Here is an 18,386-nt window from a genome sequence, read left to right on the forward strand (position 1 = left end):
TTGCAATTATACAAGAAACAAAACTAAGACACTCACACAAAACACCATCATTTCATAATTACACCACCATCAGACAAGACCGGACTGATGGCAATGGCGGTAGACTCATCACCCTGATCCACCACTCCATCTGTTTTGTGGACACAAGTGCCACAACCAAAATTTTCCTCCCTACCACAGATAACACTACAGAAATCCAATCCATTCGAATCCGCACAGGCAACAAATCAACACTGACAATAGTTAACATGTACATTCCCCCCCAATCATCCCCCACAGTTCCAAACACCTTCAGGCCTCAATTTAGCCAACTAGCCTCAATCCCCAACCTGATCATGGGTGGCGACTTCAACGCCAAGTCGTCTGCCTGGTATGTCGACAACCCTGACACAGACAGAGGGCTTGATATACAGACTCAGTTTGACTTATTGACTATCATGAACATACACATATCCCACACCAAGCCCTATACACTCCCTCCTCTCCTGATATCACCTTCTGCTCCCCCTGCCTAACCCCAACAACATCATGGAGAGTGGTCGGAACCCTTGGTTCTGACCATCTTCCAATCATCATCACCACCAAAACAAGATGCACCCCAGTTGGCCATAGACACACATACACCAATTACAAGAGAGCTAACTGGGAAGCTTTTACTGAAGAGACAGAACAACATTTTGAAACACTTAACAGTACACCAATCACAAACATAAACAATGCTGTGCACACTTTTAATACAATCATACAAAACGTAGACAAGAGATACATCCCTAGAGGCAACAGAAAATCACACAACCCCAACTTCACACCAAAAATCCAAGGCCTCATCAGACAACGAGACACACTTAAACACAATACCCCCACACCTATCCCTCAAAACATAGCAGACCAAATACAAACACTAAACACTGTGATTGCCAATAAAATACACGAACAAAAAACACAAAATTGGCAAAACTTTATCAATACACTTGATCACAAAACAAACACCAGCAAATTGTACAAAACACTCAACAGCATTACACTATCCAACAGTAACACAACACACTCTCACACAGCAATAATCACAACAACAGACAATCTACCCTCAAACAGACAACAAGCAAACACTCATAAATCATTTTGCACAGACAAGCCATCTCACTTCTCACCCTGACGACCGACGCACTATTCGACGTAAGAAAGACTTTCCCACAGACTCAGACTATACACCCTTCATAGACAGACAAAACACATAATACATAATCTCAAGCACTCATCTGCCTGTGGCCCTGATAACATAAGTAACATCCACCTAAAACACATTGGACCACAAGGTATACACGCACTCACAAACATTGCAAACTACAGCTATTCACACAACACTATACCCGACATCTGGAAGCATGGTAAAATAATCACCATTCCAAAACCGAACAAAGACCCAACGATCCCAACATCGCACCGCCCAATCACACTTCTCTGCACCCCCTCTAAAGTCATTGAATGCCTAATACTTAAACTTGTCTCACCACATATTCCCCTTGCTGACTCACAACACGGTTTTAGGCCACTACACTCCACAAACACTCTTCTGATAAACCTCACACAAAGAATTTTAGATGGCATCAATTCAGATAGGCCCCACCACAGAACACTTCTTATAACATTAGACATTAGTAAAGCTTTTGATGCTATCCCCCGCCACAACCTAACAAATAAAATATATAACACAGACATGCACAATAACACCAAAAGATGGCTGGCCAATTATTTGGCAGGTAGGAATGCTTACGTGTCATATAATGTCCAATCATCGCACATCAGAAACATTAAGAATGGAGTACCACAGGGCTCTGTTCTATCCCCCATGCTCTTTAATCTATACATGCATGGCTTACCCACACCAGACACCTCAGAAATACAAATCTCTCCCTACGCAGACGACATAACAATCACATGCACACATCGTAACACAGACAAAGCTGCAGAAATAATCCAGCCATACCTTGATACACTCAACACATGGTTCATCACAAACAGACTCAAAATAGCTCCAACCAAATCTACAGCAACACTTCTCACCAACTGGACAAAAGAACACAAAAACATACCTCATCTCTACATCAACAGCACTCTAATACCACACACGAAAACACCGAAAATTCTTGGTGTAACATATGATACATCCATGTCTTTCAAACAACACATCACAAACATAAAAAACAAATGCACACCTAGACTTAATGCACGTAAGTCAATCGCTGGAACAACATTTGGACAAAACAAAGAAACTAATACAACAATATACAAACAATGCATACGCTCAGTGATGAATTATGCGAGTCCTGCATGGGCTCCTAATCTCAGTGAGACAAACCACAACACCCTTCAAATCATACAAGACAAAGCCCTAAAAACAATTACAGGCTGCACAAATACAACACCTACAGACCATTTACACCATGAAACAAAAGTCCTCAAAGTCAAGGACCACCTCGACATGAGAGGCACACAAACACTTGCCGCAGCCACCACAAACACATCACACCCGCTACACTACATAGCAGAACACCCACACACACCAAGAAACATTAAAACAACACCCAAAGACCTGTATCACACACAGATACTCTCTTCTCTTCCTCCACAACCACCAAATACCAGCCTCCGGAAACATATTCATAATCATATCACTCACTGCTCCATTAACACACTGAAAGACAACACACTGCTGCATGCCAGACCCCCTGATATCCACCCTTCTGAATCCTCTCTCCCACGAAAGGACAGAGTCCACCTGGCCAGACTGCGGTGCAGCCACCACCCAGCACTTCTAAGCTACCAGAAGAGGCTGGATGACCGCATTGTGAACAGCTGCCCAGGATGTAACACTTCACCCCATACCATACAACACATAATGGAAGACTGCATTATACACAATCATGCATGCAAACAACACAACATACACTCTATAAAGGATTTGTGGGAAAACCCAGTTTTGGCTGTGGCATTCCTTGGGGAGACGGGACTGCTCAAACAGACAGTCTAGGGAACGACAACAACAACATGTTTGATAGTTTTCATACCTCTCTTCCTGCCCTAATGCATTGAAATAACTGACCCAATATCTCATGATGTAAATATACTTATATATATATATATATATATACATATATATATATGTATATATATACATGTATATGTATGTATATATATGTGTATATATTATATATATACATATACGAATATATATATATATATATATATATATGTATGTATGTATTTATATGTATATTCTCTGATGAAAAAAATATGTTAAGGACATTTCAATTATCTATTAAGGAATTGTTTCTACTCTTAATATCCTTATCATAATGTTAAAAAGTAGAGAGAGAAAAAAAAAGGGAGAGGGGAAAAGAGATAGTTTATTGTGTTAGTCTACAGGTAAAATCATAATTATCCTACTGTTTGGCAACACTGCAGTGGGAGTAACAGCCATACTGGTGAAATGATGAAAGAAAATGCATATAGAACTTGACAGGAATATTACAGCTTCCATGACCCTGAATGTGCAACATGAATGTGTTCATTTAGTTGATTGAAAAAGTACACAATAGATATGTTTATCGAAATTATCGGTCTATGCATCAAATTCAAAGCAGCATTACACAAAGAGGTTTGTGGGTTGAGAGGAATGGCCACGAAGATAAGGGAATATGATTTTTTACGATTCATAATATAAAATAGCCATACTTTATAAGGAGTGTGCACTGTATAACTTTACAGACTAAACTAAGGCCACATAAACTGTAAATTCAACTGGAGTCGAAGTCGGAGTCGGTATAGTTTTACCGACTCTAACTCCAGAGGTCCCTTAACCCCTTCCATACGGTGCCGCACACGTAGGCGTCATGGGGAGCGAGTGTATTCGCAAGGCTGCCATATCGGCGTCTTGATTATATTTATTGTAGTCGCCCCTCCATAATGACATTCTTTCTAATTCTTTTGTAATCTCATTTTCTATGGTTATCAAAATTCACGGGTGAAGAGAGAACGATCGATATAAGCGGTGACTATATTTTATGATGCGAGTATTATTACGACACGTCGTACGGCTGGCATTGGCTGCTGCCACCGAGATCTAAGTCCATGACGCCTACGTGTGCGGCACCGTATGGAAGGGGTTAATTGTTTCCGACTCCTACTCCATCGCCCTACTAACAACTACACTTACCCGTTATGCTGCCACTGCTGCTGCTGGAATTACCCTCTGTTGAATCAAAGCTTGGTAAGGCAGTTTTGATGCTGTGAAAAACTCCGGATACTGTTCGGGCAAGAAGCTGAGAAAGGGGATACACATTTTATCAGATTTTTTAAGAAGTGCTGATGTGCTGAGAACAATGCAACAATTACTCAAAAAGTGCCAATTTTTTTTCTTCTTTTCATTTTGACAACTAACAAATCCAGCCACATGCACAGCAAGCACTATTTATGAATACACATATTCTATCACAAAAAGAGACACTGGCTCAGTCATTGGTGTAGCATACAATATTTGAAACATGATCCACAGCCTTACCTTATCAAGTCTAGGCACACTCAGTTCCAGAGGCTTCTTCACAAATGCTACTGAAGCATCAGAACCATACGCAAGGAACTCCTTCATAGGCAATGATATATTTATCTCTGGCCTTTGGATAACAGCCTGCAAACATAAATGCCTCCAATGACGAACATCATCTCCACCTCTAAGTTAAATCTAAACAATCAATCACAAAGTAAATATGATATGGAGGGGGTGAGGAAATGAAAAGTGTCATGAAAAATAAATTATCTGAAGAGTAACACAAAGAGGAAATTGTATGAAAGAGTGGTTGTGCCCACAATACATGAAGTAGAGACTTGGAATTTGAATGAGAGAGAGGAAAAGTATAAACATGTTTGAGAGGTATGGTTGAGATCACATACATACATACATACATACAGTGGCCGCGAAAAGTTTGGGCGCAAAATTATAGGCGCCCCAACTTTCCCCTAAACTCAAAACATGCGAAAAATACAACTTTCCACCCAAACTTTTCGCTATTTTTCAATGCTAGCATTTGTACCCGTATTTAGCCGAGACAATACACACTATTTGGCAAATCTGTTTAGGTGCACTCGATGTCACATGGAGTCAGTTTCTAAATATCTCTCACGGAGAGTAGTCTTTTTTTTGCGGTGGTCTCTGTTTTTGTGCCTTGATATCTCCGTAATGGGAAGTGGTAAAGAGCTGGAAAGAGACACAGTTGTTACAATCATAACCCTCTATAAGGAGGGTTATAAGTGTAAAGATATTGCTACTCGTGTGGGAATTGGAGTGCGTCAAGTGCAAAAGTGGACCAAGAAATTTCGAGACGAAGGAAGTGACATCATTCGTACTCCAAAGCATCGATCTGGTTGGCCAAGGAAGATATCAAATCGTACTTCTACGGTTCTAACTTCCTCCTAATAACCGTAGGAGGCAGTTAGAACTGTAGAAGTACGATTTGATATCTTCCTTGGCCAACCAGAGCGATGCTTTGGAGTACGAATGATGTCACTTCCTTCGTCTCGAAATTTCTTGGTCCACTTTTGCACTTGACGCACTCCAATTCCCACACGAGTAGCAATATCTTTACACTTATAACCCTCCTTATAGAGGGTTATGATTGTAACAACTGTGTCTCTTTCCAGCTCTTTAACGGAGATATTAAGGCACAAAAACAGAGACCACCGCAAAAAAAAGACTACTCTCCGTGAGAGATGTTTAGAAACTGACTCCATGTGACATCGAGTGCGCCTAAACAGAGTTGCCAAATAGTGTGTATTGTCTCGGCTAAATACGGGTACAAACGCTAGCATTGAAAAATAGCGAAAAGTTTGGGTGGAAAGTTGTATTTTTCGCATGTTTTGAGTTTAGGGGAAAGTTGGGGCGCCTATAATTTTGCGCCCAAACTTTTCGCGGCTACTGTACATATACCAAGGCTTTTTCCCCCTTACCAGGGGGGTAGCCAAAAAGGACAAGGCATAAAATCATTCCCACCCATTCCATCCCCGAAAACACTCCACACCCCTCCACCTTCCCTCCCATCTTAGCACCTACTAGATGACGGGTCATCCCTGCACCCTGTCCACTGCCCTGGGTCAGAAGCAGTGTCGCAGGACACAGCACATCCACAGCAAGGCCGCTTCATTAAATCGGCGACCCCCCCTCTCCATCCCCCCATATAAAGGAGAGGACGGGGAGAAATCCCTTCGGGCTGCGTCAAATCTTTGCTCACACACACTACCTCACCCCCCATTCCCCCATCCATTCCACCTCATGCATCACATTTTCCATATACAGTACAACCATTCTCCATTCACCCCTGTCTTCTGTCCTCTCCCGTCCTTCCTCAACAGACATTCCCCTCTTCCCCAAAGCCCCCTTCACCCCATCCATCCATCTCATCCTAGGACGTCCCCTCATGTTCACTCCCTCCACATCTGCCTTCCATACCTCTTTTACTAGTCTTTCTTCACTCATTCTTTCCATGTGTCCAAACCATCCTAATACTCTTTCATCAACCCTATCTCCCAGCTCCCTTTCCACCCCTGTTCTCCTCCTCACCTCCTCATTTCTCACTCTATCAAGCCTAGTAACCCCCATCATACTTCTCAGACACTTCATCTCAAACACATTCAAGTTCCTTCTCTCTTCCTCTCTTATGTTCCATGTTTCTGCTCCATACAGTGCTGTTGGCACAATCACTCCTTCATACAGTCTCCTCTTAGCATCCATTCCCAAATTTCTATTCCTCATTACACTTTTTAAACCACCAAGGCATTTACTCGCTTCTCTCACAAGAATCACAAGAAGGCATAAATTGAGAGATGTTGAGGTGAATCAGAGAGCTCTGGTAGAGTTTGGAAAGCAGACGTGAATGGAGGGAACTTAGGGAAGACCAACAATGAGGTGGATGGATAGGGTGAAGGGAGCATTGCATGCAAGATGAATGTCTGTCAAGCAAGAAAGGGAGATGGCAAAAAATAGGTGTAAGTGGAAAATTGTAACTTAATGAAGAAATGATGCAACTTGAGAGAATTTCTTGTCTGCTCTGTATATTTCTCGAGTAGGAAGGGGGAAGGGTTGATGTCATGTATTCAGGCAGTGGCAGTAAACCAACTTTGGCTGTCAGGCCTTGCTATGGAGGTGTTGTGTTTTGCCACATTACCTATGACCCAATCATTGTGGTGGGGGACAGGAATGATCCTTCATCTGTGAGGAGCTAAGATGGGAGGGACAATATGTGGGTTTTTGGATAGGTGTGAGATAGATGTAGGATAGGTGTACGCTTTGACTCAGCCACCCAATCCTTATAAGACAGAGAGGGCCTTTTGGTGTATGTATGTATGTATGAACATATGAACAAAGATTGTCCAAATTAGAACTACCAACTCTGGAACAAAGAAGAGAAAGAAGAAATCTAGTGACTATCTATAGAATCATGAAAGGTATGGAAGTCCTAGATAGAGATGATTTATTAAAGTGGGACAAGAGAAAAACAAGACAACATGAAAAGAAACTCAAAAAGAATAGTTACAGAAGAGACCTGAAAAAGAATAGCTTCCTGCACAGAGTGGTGGATATCTGGAATAAATTAGATAAGACAACAGTGTGTGCAAATACTATTCAAGAATTTAAGAACAAACTTGATGCTGAACGATACAAAGAAGGGTCACTACAAGCATAGCTCCCTTCCCGTATAATACAACAAAGTATGTAAATATGTCATCCAGGAGGTGCTAAGATGAGAGGGAGGGTGGAGGGGTGTGGAGTGTATTCAGGGATGGAATGGGTGGGAATGATTTTATGCCTTTTCCTTTTTGGCTACCTCCCTTATAAGGGGGAAAAAGCCTTGGTATATGTATATATGTATGTAAATATGTACTTACCTGCAAATATTTTTCAAGAAATTGTTTTCTAGATGCAATTGTGGTCGAGTCTAGTTTACTGAAGGGTAAATTAAGCCATTTGTTGGGACCTTTCACACCCTTCATGAATGTTCTTAGGCGCTGGTCTTCCTCCAGAGCTGCATGGAGTGTAAGGAATTCACGAAACCTGGAATTTTTTAAAACAAGCTCATTTAGTAAATAAAATTAATTTCATGTCTAAAACATACATTCAAATGTAATACAAATAATTCATAGTTCAACTCCTAATACTTTAAATTTGCAAACAGAAATACATACATACATACATAATATACCAACAACTTTTTCTCCGTTACAAGGGAGGTAGCCATAAAAACAAAGGCATAAAATCCAATCCCACCAATTCCATCCCCACATCCTCTACTCCCATTCACCCCGATTTATATTTTTCCGCACAGAAATACTTAGACTTTTATTTCATCGCTTTGCAGTTCCCAATCTTTTTCCTCTATTTTTCAGTTCTTTTTTTCTTTCCATTACTGACATACATACATATACCAAAGTCTTTTTCCCCTTTAGAAGGGAGGTAGCCAAAGTCAAAAGGCATAATTCCACTCCCACCCACTATTACTAACACTCATTGAAATTCATCTTGACCAATGTCATTCATTGTTGACTACTTCATATGACAGCTGACCTTATTACAAAGGATTACAAAGGCGGAGCATGCCGACAGGAGACCTTTTGGTCAATATCTAGGTCGGATGCCAAAAAATCATAATAATGATAAATAAATAAATAAACAAGTAAATAAAAACTATGATAATGTAAATAAAATAAAGTATATAAATAGATGCATAGGTATAGTTAAGTAATAAACAAACAGGTAAATATTAAATAATAATAAATTGACATATAACTAATAATAAATATGTACAGGTAACAGCCAACATTCTTAATTTTCTTTGCAGAGTGATCTGTGGGAAGCCCCAAGGACCAACACCAACCACTGTGAGGTTTTGAGTTTTCCTCTCGGTGAAACTCTAGGCAACCATTATTATAATTTTAACTCTACACCTCTCAAATGCATTCTCACTTCTTCGCAACCATTCCTTATGTACCCATTTTGTTTCTGCCACTACTGCCCTCACCTCTTCATCCCCCTATTCGCTGCCTCTCCAGAAAAGTATCCCTTTTTCCTCTACTCTTATTTTTCCTTTATCTTTCACATCTCATACCTCTCTCAGCTTTACCTGGTGTTCTCTTTCTCCTTCACATTGATCACTTTCAACACCACTTTATCTCCCCCCATACAGAACACATAGTATATTTGAGTGCACTGTCCTACACTTGCTCTTTTCAGATTGCAACATAAACTCTCTTCAGTGGGTGGCATATGGGCTGAGCCAGGTCTCCTCCAAGAGGGAACTGAAGCAAAATGTTGATTGATTAATAGTATATGGTTCATATTTGCAATATCACAAGATATCCTATGTAACCAAAGAATCACAAAGAAATGCCAAATCTTTTAAGTAGTGGCATATGTATATACGTATACACTATTCACTAAAATCTATCAATATCTATATACCAAGGACTTTTTCCCCCAATCAAAAGACACATACCCACTCCCAATCACTCCATTCCAATTCATCAACCTTTCCTCCCTTTCATCTTAGCTCCTGGATGATGGGTCACCCCTGTATCCCACCCACTGCTCTGGGTCAGAAGCAATGTAGCAAGACAGTACATCCACAGCAAGGCCACTTCATTTAATTGGTGACCCTCCCTCTCTGTTCTCATAAATCTGTGCATATCAGACTATCATGGCAAACCTGATCATCTGTTTCTTTTACTTCACCTGTAACAGGGTGACCTCCTTTCTATGACAACTCAATTTACACAGACCTAGGTAGTTACATATCTTATACATACATACATACATATACCAAAGGCTTTTTCCCCCTACATGGGGGGTAGCCACAAAGAAAAAGGCATAGAGGCCACTCCCACCCATTCCTTTTCCTATATATTCCACTCCCCTCCACCCTCCTCCCTCCCTCTTATCTTGGCACCTCCTGGATGATGGGTCATCCCTGCATCCTGTCCACTGCCCCGAGTCAGAAGCAGTGTCGCAAGACACAGCACATCCACAGCAAGGCCGCTTCATAAATTCGGCGACCCCCCTCTCCGTCCCCTCATGCAGAAAAGGAGAAGACGGGGAGAAATCCCTTCGGGCTGCGTCAATTTTCTTCTCACACATACCTCCCCACCCCCCACCCACTCCCCCTCATGCATCATAGCATCATCTATACACAACCCCTCTCCATTCACCCCTATCTTCTGTCCTCTCCCGTCCTTCCTCCACAGACATTCCTCTCTTTTGTAATGCCCCTTTCACCCCATCCATCCATCTCATCCTAGGACGCCCCCTCATATTCACTCCTTCCACCTCTGCCTTCCATACTTCTTTTACTAATCTTTCTTCACTCATTCTTTCCATGTGTCCAAACCATCCTAATACCCTTTCATCAACCCTATCTCCCAGTTCCCTTTCCACCCCTGTTCTCCTCCTCACCTCCTCATTTCTTACTCTATCTAGCCTAGTAACCCCTATCATACTTCTCAGACATTTCATCTCAAACACATTCAAACTCCTCTCTTCCTCTCTCATATTCCATGTTTCTGCCCCGTACAATGCTGTTGGTACAATCACTCCTTCATATAACCTCCTCTTAGCATCCATTCCCAAATGTCTATTCCTCATTACACTTTTCAATCCACTAAGGCATTTACTCGCTTCCCTCAATCTACATTCTACCTCCATCCCCACTCCTCCCTTTCCTGCCACATTCGCACCTAAATATCTAAAACTATCCACTTCCTCCAGTCTTTCACCCTTAATGCTCACCTCCAGCCTGCTGTCACTCTCTCCCCTTGTACATCTCATCACCTTACTTTTACATACATTTATCTTCAGCTTCCTTCTTTCACATACCTTCTCAAACTCTGTCACTAACTTCCTCAATCCCTCCTCTGATCCTGCTACAAGCGCAGTGTCGTCAGCAAACAACAACTGGCTCACCTCCCACTTTTCTCCATTTTCTTTAATCATCTCCAACCCCTGACCCACTACCCTTGCATTCACCTCTCGCACCACCCCATCCATGTAAAGATTGAACAGCCAGGGTGACATAACACATCCCTGATGAAGTCCCACCTTTACCTCAAACCATTCACTCTCTCCATTTCTAATCCTGACACAAGCTCCACTACTCTCATAAAAATTCTTGACTGCTCTTAACAGCTTTCCTCTTATCCCATATATCTGCAGTACCTCCCACAGTGCCTTCCTATCTACCCTGTCATAAGCCTTTTCCAGATCCATAAAAGCCCAAAAAACATCCTTACCTTTTCCTATAGCTTTCTCACATATCTGTCTTACCACAAAGATCTGATCTACACAACCCCTACCTGTCCTAAACCCGCACTGTTCCTCACCAATTACTCCCTCTGTTCCTCTCCTAATCCTCTCAATCAGGACCACCCCATACGTCTTCCCAACTACACTTAACAAGCTGATCCCTCTGAAACTACTACTCACACTTGTCCCCCTTTCCCTTGTAAAGCGGAACTATACAGGCACTCCTCCAGTCCTCCGGCACTCTACCCTCTCTCAAACAAACATTAAACACATCTTATAGGTAATAAAAACAAAGTTGATGATATGTGCATCAAGATGCATCAATGTGACCCAATTTCACATCTAATACTCTTCTATACGTGTCATGCCACACAATCTGAACACATTTTAACATAATTTACAAACAAGCATGAAGTGGTTGTGCTAAAACTTGGCCACCCACTTTCTGTATAAAACAGAGGCACATAAAATAATTTAAAAATAAAACAAACATTACACTAAAAGAAAACTAGAAAGCAGACAATACCTTTAGATGTCACACAACACTTACCTACGTTTCACGTGATTTGTTTGTAAAACCATTCGTGGTTCTGATATGGCGACAGATGAACTACCCTCTTCATTATTCTCTCCTTGGCTAGAATTAGTTTCTAACAAGTAAATGGCATCATACTGTATAAAAGATAAAGAATGAATAAATATATAAATAAGTGGACTAAAATTAGAAAAATAAAGCAACTTTGATGCTTTTGCTGAATTTGAACATTTTATTACCTTATTCTGGTTGTAACCAGGCAATTTTATCAAATTGAGGAAAATAAACACTCACTGCAGCAAAAGAACTAAAAATTGGATACTTACAGAAAGCAAAGTCTCATCTAATTGGGCTTTACATTTCTGGTGCCTAAATACCCCTAAAAAATTGGATACTTCATAGAGTATTACACTCTTTGAGAAGAAATATTGGAATCTTGTCTGTACTGTGTGAATGTGGGGCTGTTTCTAAACCAAAGAATAACAAAAAGGTTGTCAGCTCTCTTTATATGAAGTGGTAGAAAAATAGTGATACCTGAGTTTTTGAGTTTTGTCTTGCTGCATTACTTCTGACCCAGGACAATGAGCGAGATGTAGGGATGACCCATTATCCAGGAGGAGCCAAGAAAAGAAGGAGGGAGGGAGGGGTAGTTAATGGGAGTGCAGTGGGTGGGAATGAAATATGTGGGAGTGGAATTATGCTGTTTGACTCTGACTACCACCCTTGTAAGGGGGTAAACACCCTTGGTATGTTTACCTAATTGTATTATACGGAAAGGGGAGCTATGCTCGTAGCGACCCATCTTTGTATTTCTGAGCTAAAGATAAATGTGGGTAAAAGTAAGGTGATGAGATGTACAAGGGGTGAAAGTGGCAGTAGACTGGAAGTGAACATTAAGGGAGAGCGACTGGAGGAAGTGGATAGTTTTAGATACTTGGGTGCAAGTGTAGCAGGAAAAGGTGGAGTGAAGGTGGAGGTAGAATGTAGATTGAGAGAAGCGAGTAAATGCCTTGGTGGTTTAAAGAGTGTAATGAGGAATAGACATTTGGGAATGGATGCGAAGAGGAGACTGTATGAAGGAGTGATTGTGCCAACAGCACTGTATGGGGCAGAAACGTGGAACATAAGAGAAGAAGAAAGAGGAGTTTGAATGTGTTTGAGATGAGGTGTCTGAGAAGTATGGTGGGGGTTACTAGGCTGGATAGGGTGAGAAATGAGGAGGTGAGGAGGAGAACAGGGGTGAAAAAGGATTTGGGAGATAGGGTTGATGAAAGAATATTAGGATGGTTTGGACACATGGAAAGAATGAGTGAAGAAAGACTAGTAAAAGAGGTATGGAAGGCAGATGTGGAGGGAGTGAACATGAGGGGACGTCCTAGGATGAGGTGGATGGATGGGGTGAAGGGGGCTTTGGGGAAGAGGGGAATGTCTGTTGAGGAAGGAAGGGAGAGGACGGAAGACAGAGGTGAGTGGAGAATGGTTGTATATGGATGATGTTGTGACTGCATGAGGAGGAATGGGGGGGGGTGGGGTAGTATGTGTGAGTAAATTTTGACGCAGCCCGAAGGGATTTCTCCCCGTCCTCGCCTTATATGCAAAGGGGGATGGAGAGGGGGGGGTCGCCGATTAAATGAAGCGGCCTTGCTGTGGATGTACTGTGTCTTGCGACACTGCTTCTGACCCAGGGCGGTGGGCAGGGATGACCCGTCATCCAGGAGGTGCTCAGATGAGAGGAAGGGTGGGAGGGGTGTGGAGTGTATTTAGGGATGAAATGGGTGGGAGTGTTTTTATGCCTTTCCCTTTTTGGCTACCTCCCTTGGAAGGGGGAAAAAGCCTTGGTATATGTATGTATGTAGTTTGTTCTTAAATTCTTGTATGGTTTTTGCACACATTATTGTTTCATCCAATTTGTTCCAGACATCCACCACTCTGTGTGGGAAACTTTTTTTTTCAGCTCTCTTCTATAACTATCCTTTTTGAGTTTCTTTTCATGTCCTCTTGTTTTTCTTTTATCCCACTTTAATAAATCTTCTCTGTCAAGGACTTTAATGCCTTTCATGATTCTGTAAATGGCCAGTAGATCTCCTGTATGTATGTGAGTTCTTGAGCTTGGTCCAAAGACCTTGAGCTAGCTCCCTGGATTCCACCTCCCAGTGGAGGTGAGGGTATTAACAAACTTTGGAGATTGATGACAGGACAGGCCTTCAACTTCAATCCCACAGGCCTTCAACTTCAATCCCACAGGTCTTCAACTTCAATCTCACTGGCCCACTACATGTAGACACCCATCATGAATCCTTTGAGATGTGACTGTGGTAACAGAATATAATCTAAATATTTCACAAATGACAATACTGGTCGATATAATAGATTACATGAAATTTTCAATTAAATAAAATTCAAGTGTTAGGGCTAGACCAGCTCTGGCTGTTAGGCCCTGCTGTGGAAGTGCTGTGTTTAGCTGCACTGCCCTTGATCCAAGCAGGGTGGTGGGAGACAGGGATGACCCCTCATCCATGAGATACTATGATTGGAGGGCTGATGAGTGGGTTTCAGACAGGTGTGGGATAGGTGTATGTTTTGACTTGCCCGACTACCTTTCAAGGGAGAAAAGGCCTTTCATTGTATGTATGTCTGTATGTAAATTCAGGCGAATGCTTAGTTTGAGAAAATAGTATGAAAAATGAATTTAAAAAAAAAAAATTGTAATAATTAAACGGTCCCAATGAAATACTCATTAAATGAAATCAAATGTGAGTGACTGTTTGGCTTAAGAAAAGAAAAGAATTAAAAAGTCAACTGACTAAACAAATTACACAACAACTAAGGATATCTAAACATAACCAATATAAGATATAAACAAAATTCAGATCATTACCTGTACAGCAGAAATCAGGTATTACTACTTTCAGGATTTTAGCACAGCAGGAGAGGAAGATAAAAGGACATTCATACAAAGAAATTTTTTGTCACATCTGAAGAAAAAATAAAAAAATAAAGCAGAGTCCAAGAAAAGCCGAACATAGAAAAGGAGAAACCCTGTGAGAATAGACTTTTCTACAAATCCATAAAGACGAGTACCTGAATAACATAAACGGTAAACTGTGTTCCTCCTGGTTCTGTGTGCACTTCTGTGTTGGGGATAGATACTTGAAGAAATACCCGTCCATCCAATGGAATTTCTGCGGCCTCAAGAAGTTCCTCGTCTGTGCTGACGCCAAGCCCTCCACACGACTCCACACTTGAGCATGACCGGACACTTGCTGATAAATGGGGGAGACCTACTGTAAATTCAAAACAAGCTCAATATATTGGAGTTAATGAAATGATTATGGACCATGTTTAAAGCATGCCCCTACTAACTTTTTCACTGGAAAAAAAAAGTAATAATAATAATGAAATAAAATAATGATAAAATAAAACAATAAAAAATAAATAATTAAAAATAAATAAATAAAAGAGGAAAAAAGAAAGAAAAAAGAAGAGAAAAGGGAAAACTAACAAAAATCATAGTTTAAACTCAGTATGAGATGTTGATGAAATGAAAAATCCTAGATAAATAAATCATTAACTTCTAAGCAAAAGAAAGAACCTTTTTTTTTTTATTCCAACGATCCTGTTTAGCCAACATAAGCAGCCCATACACGATCAAGTATACTACACAATTTCATTGTCAACACTCTGAATTGACAATAAAATTGACCGTGTATGGGCGATATATCACCCATACACAATTAAATTGACCATGTATGGGCGATATATCGCCCATACACGGTCAATTTAATTGTCACTTCAGAATATTGACAATGAAATTGCGCAATATAATTGATCGTGTATGGGCCACTTATGACCCACAGGAATACAGTAAGTCCTCGTTATACGGTCCTGAAAACCTTACCACAAATTGAAATTACCATATACCGAACCCATTATAACATGTAATAATAGGATATGGCAGACGTACCTTCTCCCTGCTCTTTCCTCTTCAAAACACGAGCGGATAGCGTATATGTGATTTTTTTTTACCGTAAATAGAATTGAGGGTAGTAATTACCAAATACCGTAACTGTGAATTTACCGGATAAAGAATTACCCTATAAGGAGGACTCACTGTACAATTTTTTCTGGCTACTGTATATACATTGCATGCATACATACACTCAAAAGGGACTTTTCCCCCCCTTTGTTGTACTTTAAATCTTCACACATTATGAATCAAAGATCATCCCTGTCACCCACCACACTACTCAACTTGGAGGCAACACAGCAAGATACAACAGTTCCAAAGCAGGGCCCAATAGTCAGAGCTGGTTTGCCCCAACAGTTTTATCAAATAGCAACCTTCCTCCTCCTTATTCGCTCAAAATATCTCAGGAGGCAGACAAGAATCTCTCTTCAGGTCATGTTATTTCATCAATTCACAGTCCCTCTTCACTCACTCCCGTCTTCGGCACTCTATCTTCCTTGCTCAAGAGATGTTCCTCTTTCATCCAATGCCCCCTTTAATAACCCCTCCATCCACCTCATTCTTGATCTTCATCTCAACTTCATTCCATCCAATTTTCCTCTTTCCATATCAGCATTTCTTGATCTACCCTATCTGACAGCTCTCTTTCCATTTTTTGTTCTCTGCCTGATGTTCACATTTCTCTGTATCTATCCTAAAACCTACCATAGCTCTCAAACACTAAGAGTAGAGGAAAACAAATGGGTAATTGATGGGTGAGGGTGGATGCATGCCTTGGCTGGTAACCTTCCTTATAAGGGAGAAGATGCCCTTGGTATACAAATAGATAGACAAGGTGTTACAAGAATGGAGAGTATAAAATGTGGAAGCGAGGCAAAGATTAGGGGTAGAAAGAGAGCTGTCAGATAGGGTAAACCAAACCCTGGCCTATTATTTTATCATTCTAATCATGAACTGCTTCTACAACCTTACAATGGCCGCGAAAAGTTTGGGCGCAAAATTATAGGCGCCCCAACTTTCCCCTAAACTCAAAACATGCGAAAAATACAACTTTCCACCCAAACTTTTCGCTATTTTTCAATGCTAGCGTTTGTACCCGTATTTAGCCGAGACAATACACACTATTTGGCAACTCTGTTTAGGCGCACTCGATGTCACATGGAGTCACTTTCTAAACATCTCTCACGGAGAGTAGTCTTTTTTTTGCGGTGGTCTCTGTTTTTGTGCCTTGATATCTCCGTAATGGGAAGTGGTAAAGAGCTGGAAAGAGACACAGTTGTTACAATCATAACCCTCTATAAGGAGGGTTATAAGTGTAAAGATATTGCTACTTGTGTGGGAATTGGAGTGCGTCAAGTGCAAAAGTGGACCAAGAAATTTCGAGACGAAGGAAGTGACATCATTCCTACTCCAAAGCATCGCTCTGGTCGGCCAAGGAAGATATCAAATCGTACTTCTACGGTTCTAACTGCCTCCTACGGTTATTAGGAGGCAGTTAGAACCGTAGAAGTACGATTTGATATCTTCCTTGGCCGACCAGAGCGATGCTTTGGAGTACGAATGATGTCACTTCCTTCGTCTCGAAATTTCTTGGTCCACTTTTGCACTTGACGTACTCCAATTCCCACACGAGTAGCAATATCTTTACACTTATAACCCTCCTTATAGAGGGTTATGATTGTAACAACTGTGTCTCTTTCCAGCTCTTTACCACTTCCCATTACGGAGATATCAAGGCACAAAAACAGAGACCACCGCAAAAAAAAAGACTACTCTCCGTGAGAGATGTTTAGAAACTGACTCCATGTGACATTGAGTGCACCTAAACAGAGTTGCCAAATAGTGTGTATTGTTTCGGCTAAATATGGGTACAAACGCTAGCATTGAAAAATAGCGAAAAGTTTGGGTAGAAAGTTGTATTTTTCGCATGTTTTGAGTTTAGGGGAAAGTTGGGGCGCCTATAATTTTGCGCCCAAACTTTTCGCGGCTACTGTACACAATAATCAAACATGCATACATATACCTAAAGGCTACTTCCCTGTCATATGGGGGAGTATTTAATTAATGAAATGCTGAATCCTCAAAGGATTCCTAATACAGGTGATCATTCTTTGTTTAACATACCCAAAGAGCTGGAACTATCTTTGTGTGTAAAAGTGAACCGAGGTCTCTCAAGATTGTACCGACCAGGGTCCGACTGAGCTGATTTAGGCTCACTGTCACTTGACCCATACGAACTTAAACTGCCAAGGCTGTGTTGACTTTCACGAGCACTCAGAAGAGACCTGGAATGATTAATTTGTATGAAAGCATCTTCTCCGACCCAAAATTATTGTATCTATTCAACTCTTAAACACATGATAAACTATTATTAATCACAATAATAATAACAATAATAAAATCAATAAAAAAAAATCAATAAAAAAATAAAAAAGTGAAGGGACATGAGTGGGACGGGAGGAAAAAAATGAAAAAAGAGACACAATGATAATAATTGCTGCCAAAGTTCCAATGCCTTTCGACAGATCTCTATGGTGAGCTTG

The 18,386-nt window shown here is 40.9% G+C and overlaps 1 protein-coding gene across 2 annotated transcripts in view; it reads right to left on the bottom strand.

The window, feature by feature from the left end:
* LOC143037508 (uncharacterized) overlaps nt 1–18,386 on the bottom strand; it is a 45,693-nt gene that overhangs the window by 17,236 nt on the left and 10,071 nt on the right. The window contains exons 7-12 of one of the 2 annotated variants that reach the window (XM_076205857.1): nt 17,968–18,128; nt 14,958–15,139; nt 11,892–12,013; nt 7,939–8,104; nt 4,562–4,687; nt 4,217–4,322 (exon numbers count right to left, since the gene is read on the bottom strand). In XM_076205857.1, the coding sequence (XP_076061972.1) occupies nt 4,217–4,322; nt 4,562–4,687; nt 7,939–8,104; nt 11,892–12,013; nt 14,958–15,139; nt 17,968–18,128 (863 nt within the window). Of the gene's footprint in view, nt 1–4,216; nt 4,323–4,561; nt 4,688–7,938; nt 8,105–11,891; nt 12,014–14,957; nt 15,161–17,967; nt 18,129–18,386 lie in introns of both variants that reach the window. The other variant, XM_076205856.1, reaches the window with a different exon arrangement.

Source organism: Oratosquilla oratoria, chromosome 22, assembly GCF_046742065.1.
Source record: "Oratosquilla oratoria isolate Oo_2021 chromosome 22, ASM4674206v1, whole genome shotgun sequence".
In the NCBI taxonomy this organism is placed as follows: Eukaryota; Metazoa; Arthropoda; class Malacostraca; order Stomatopoda; family Squillidae; genus Oratosquilla; species Oratosquilla oratoria.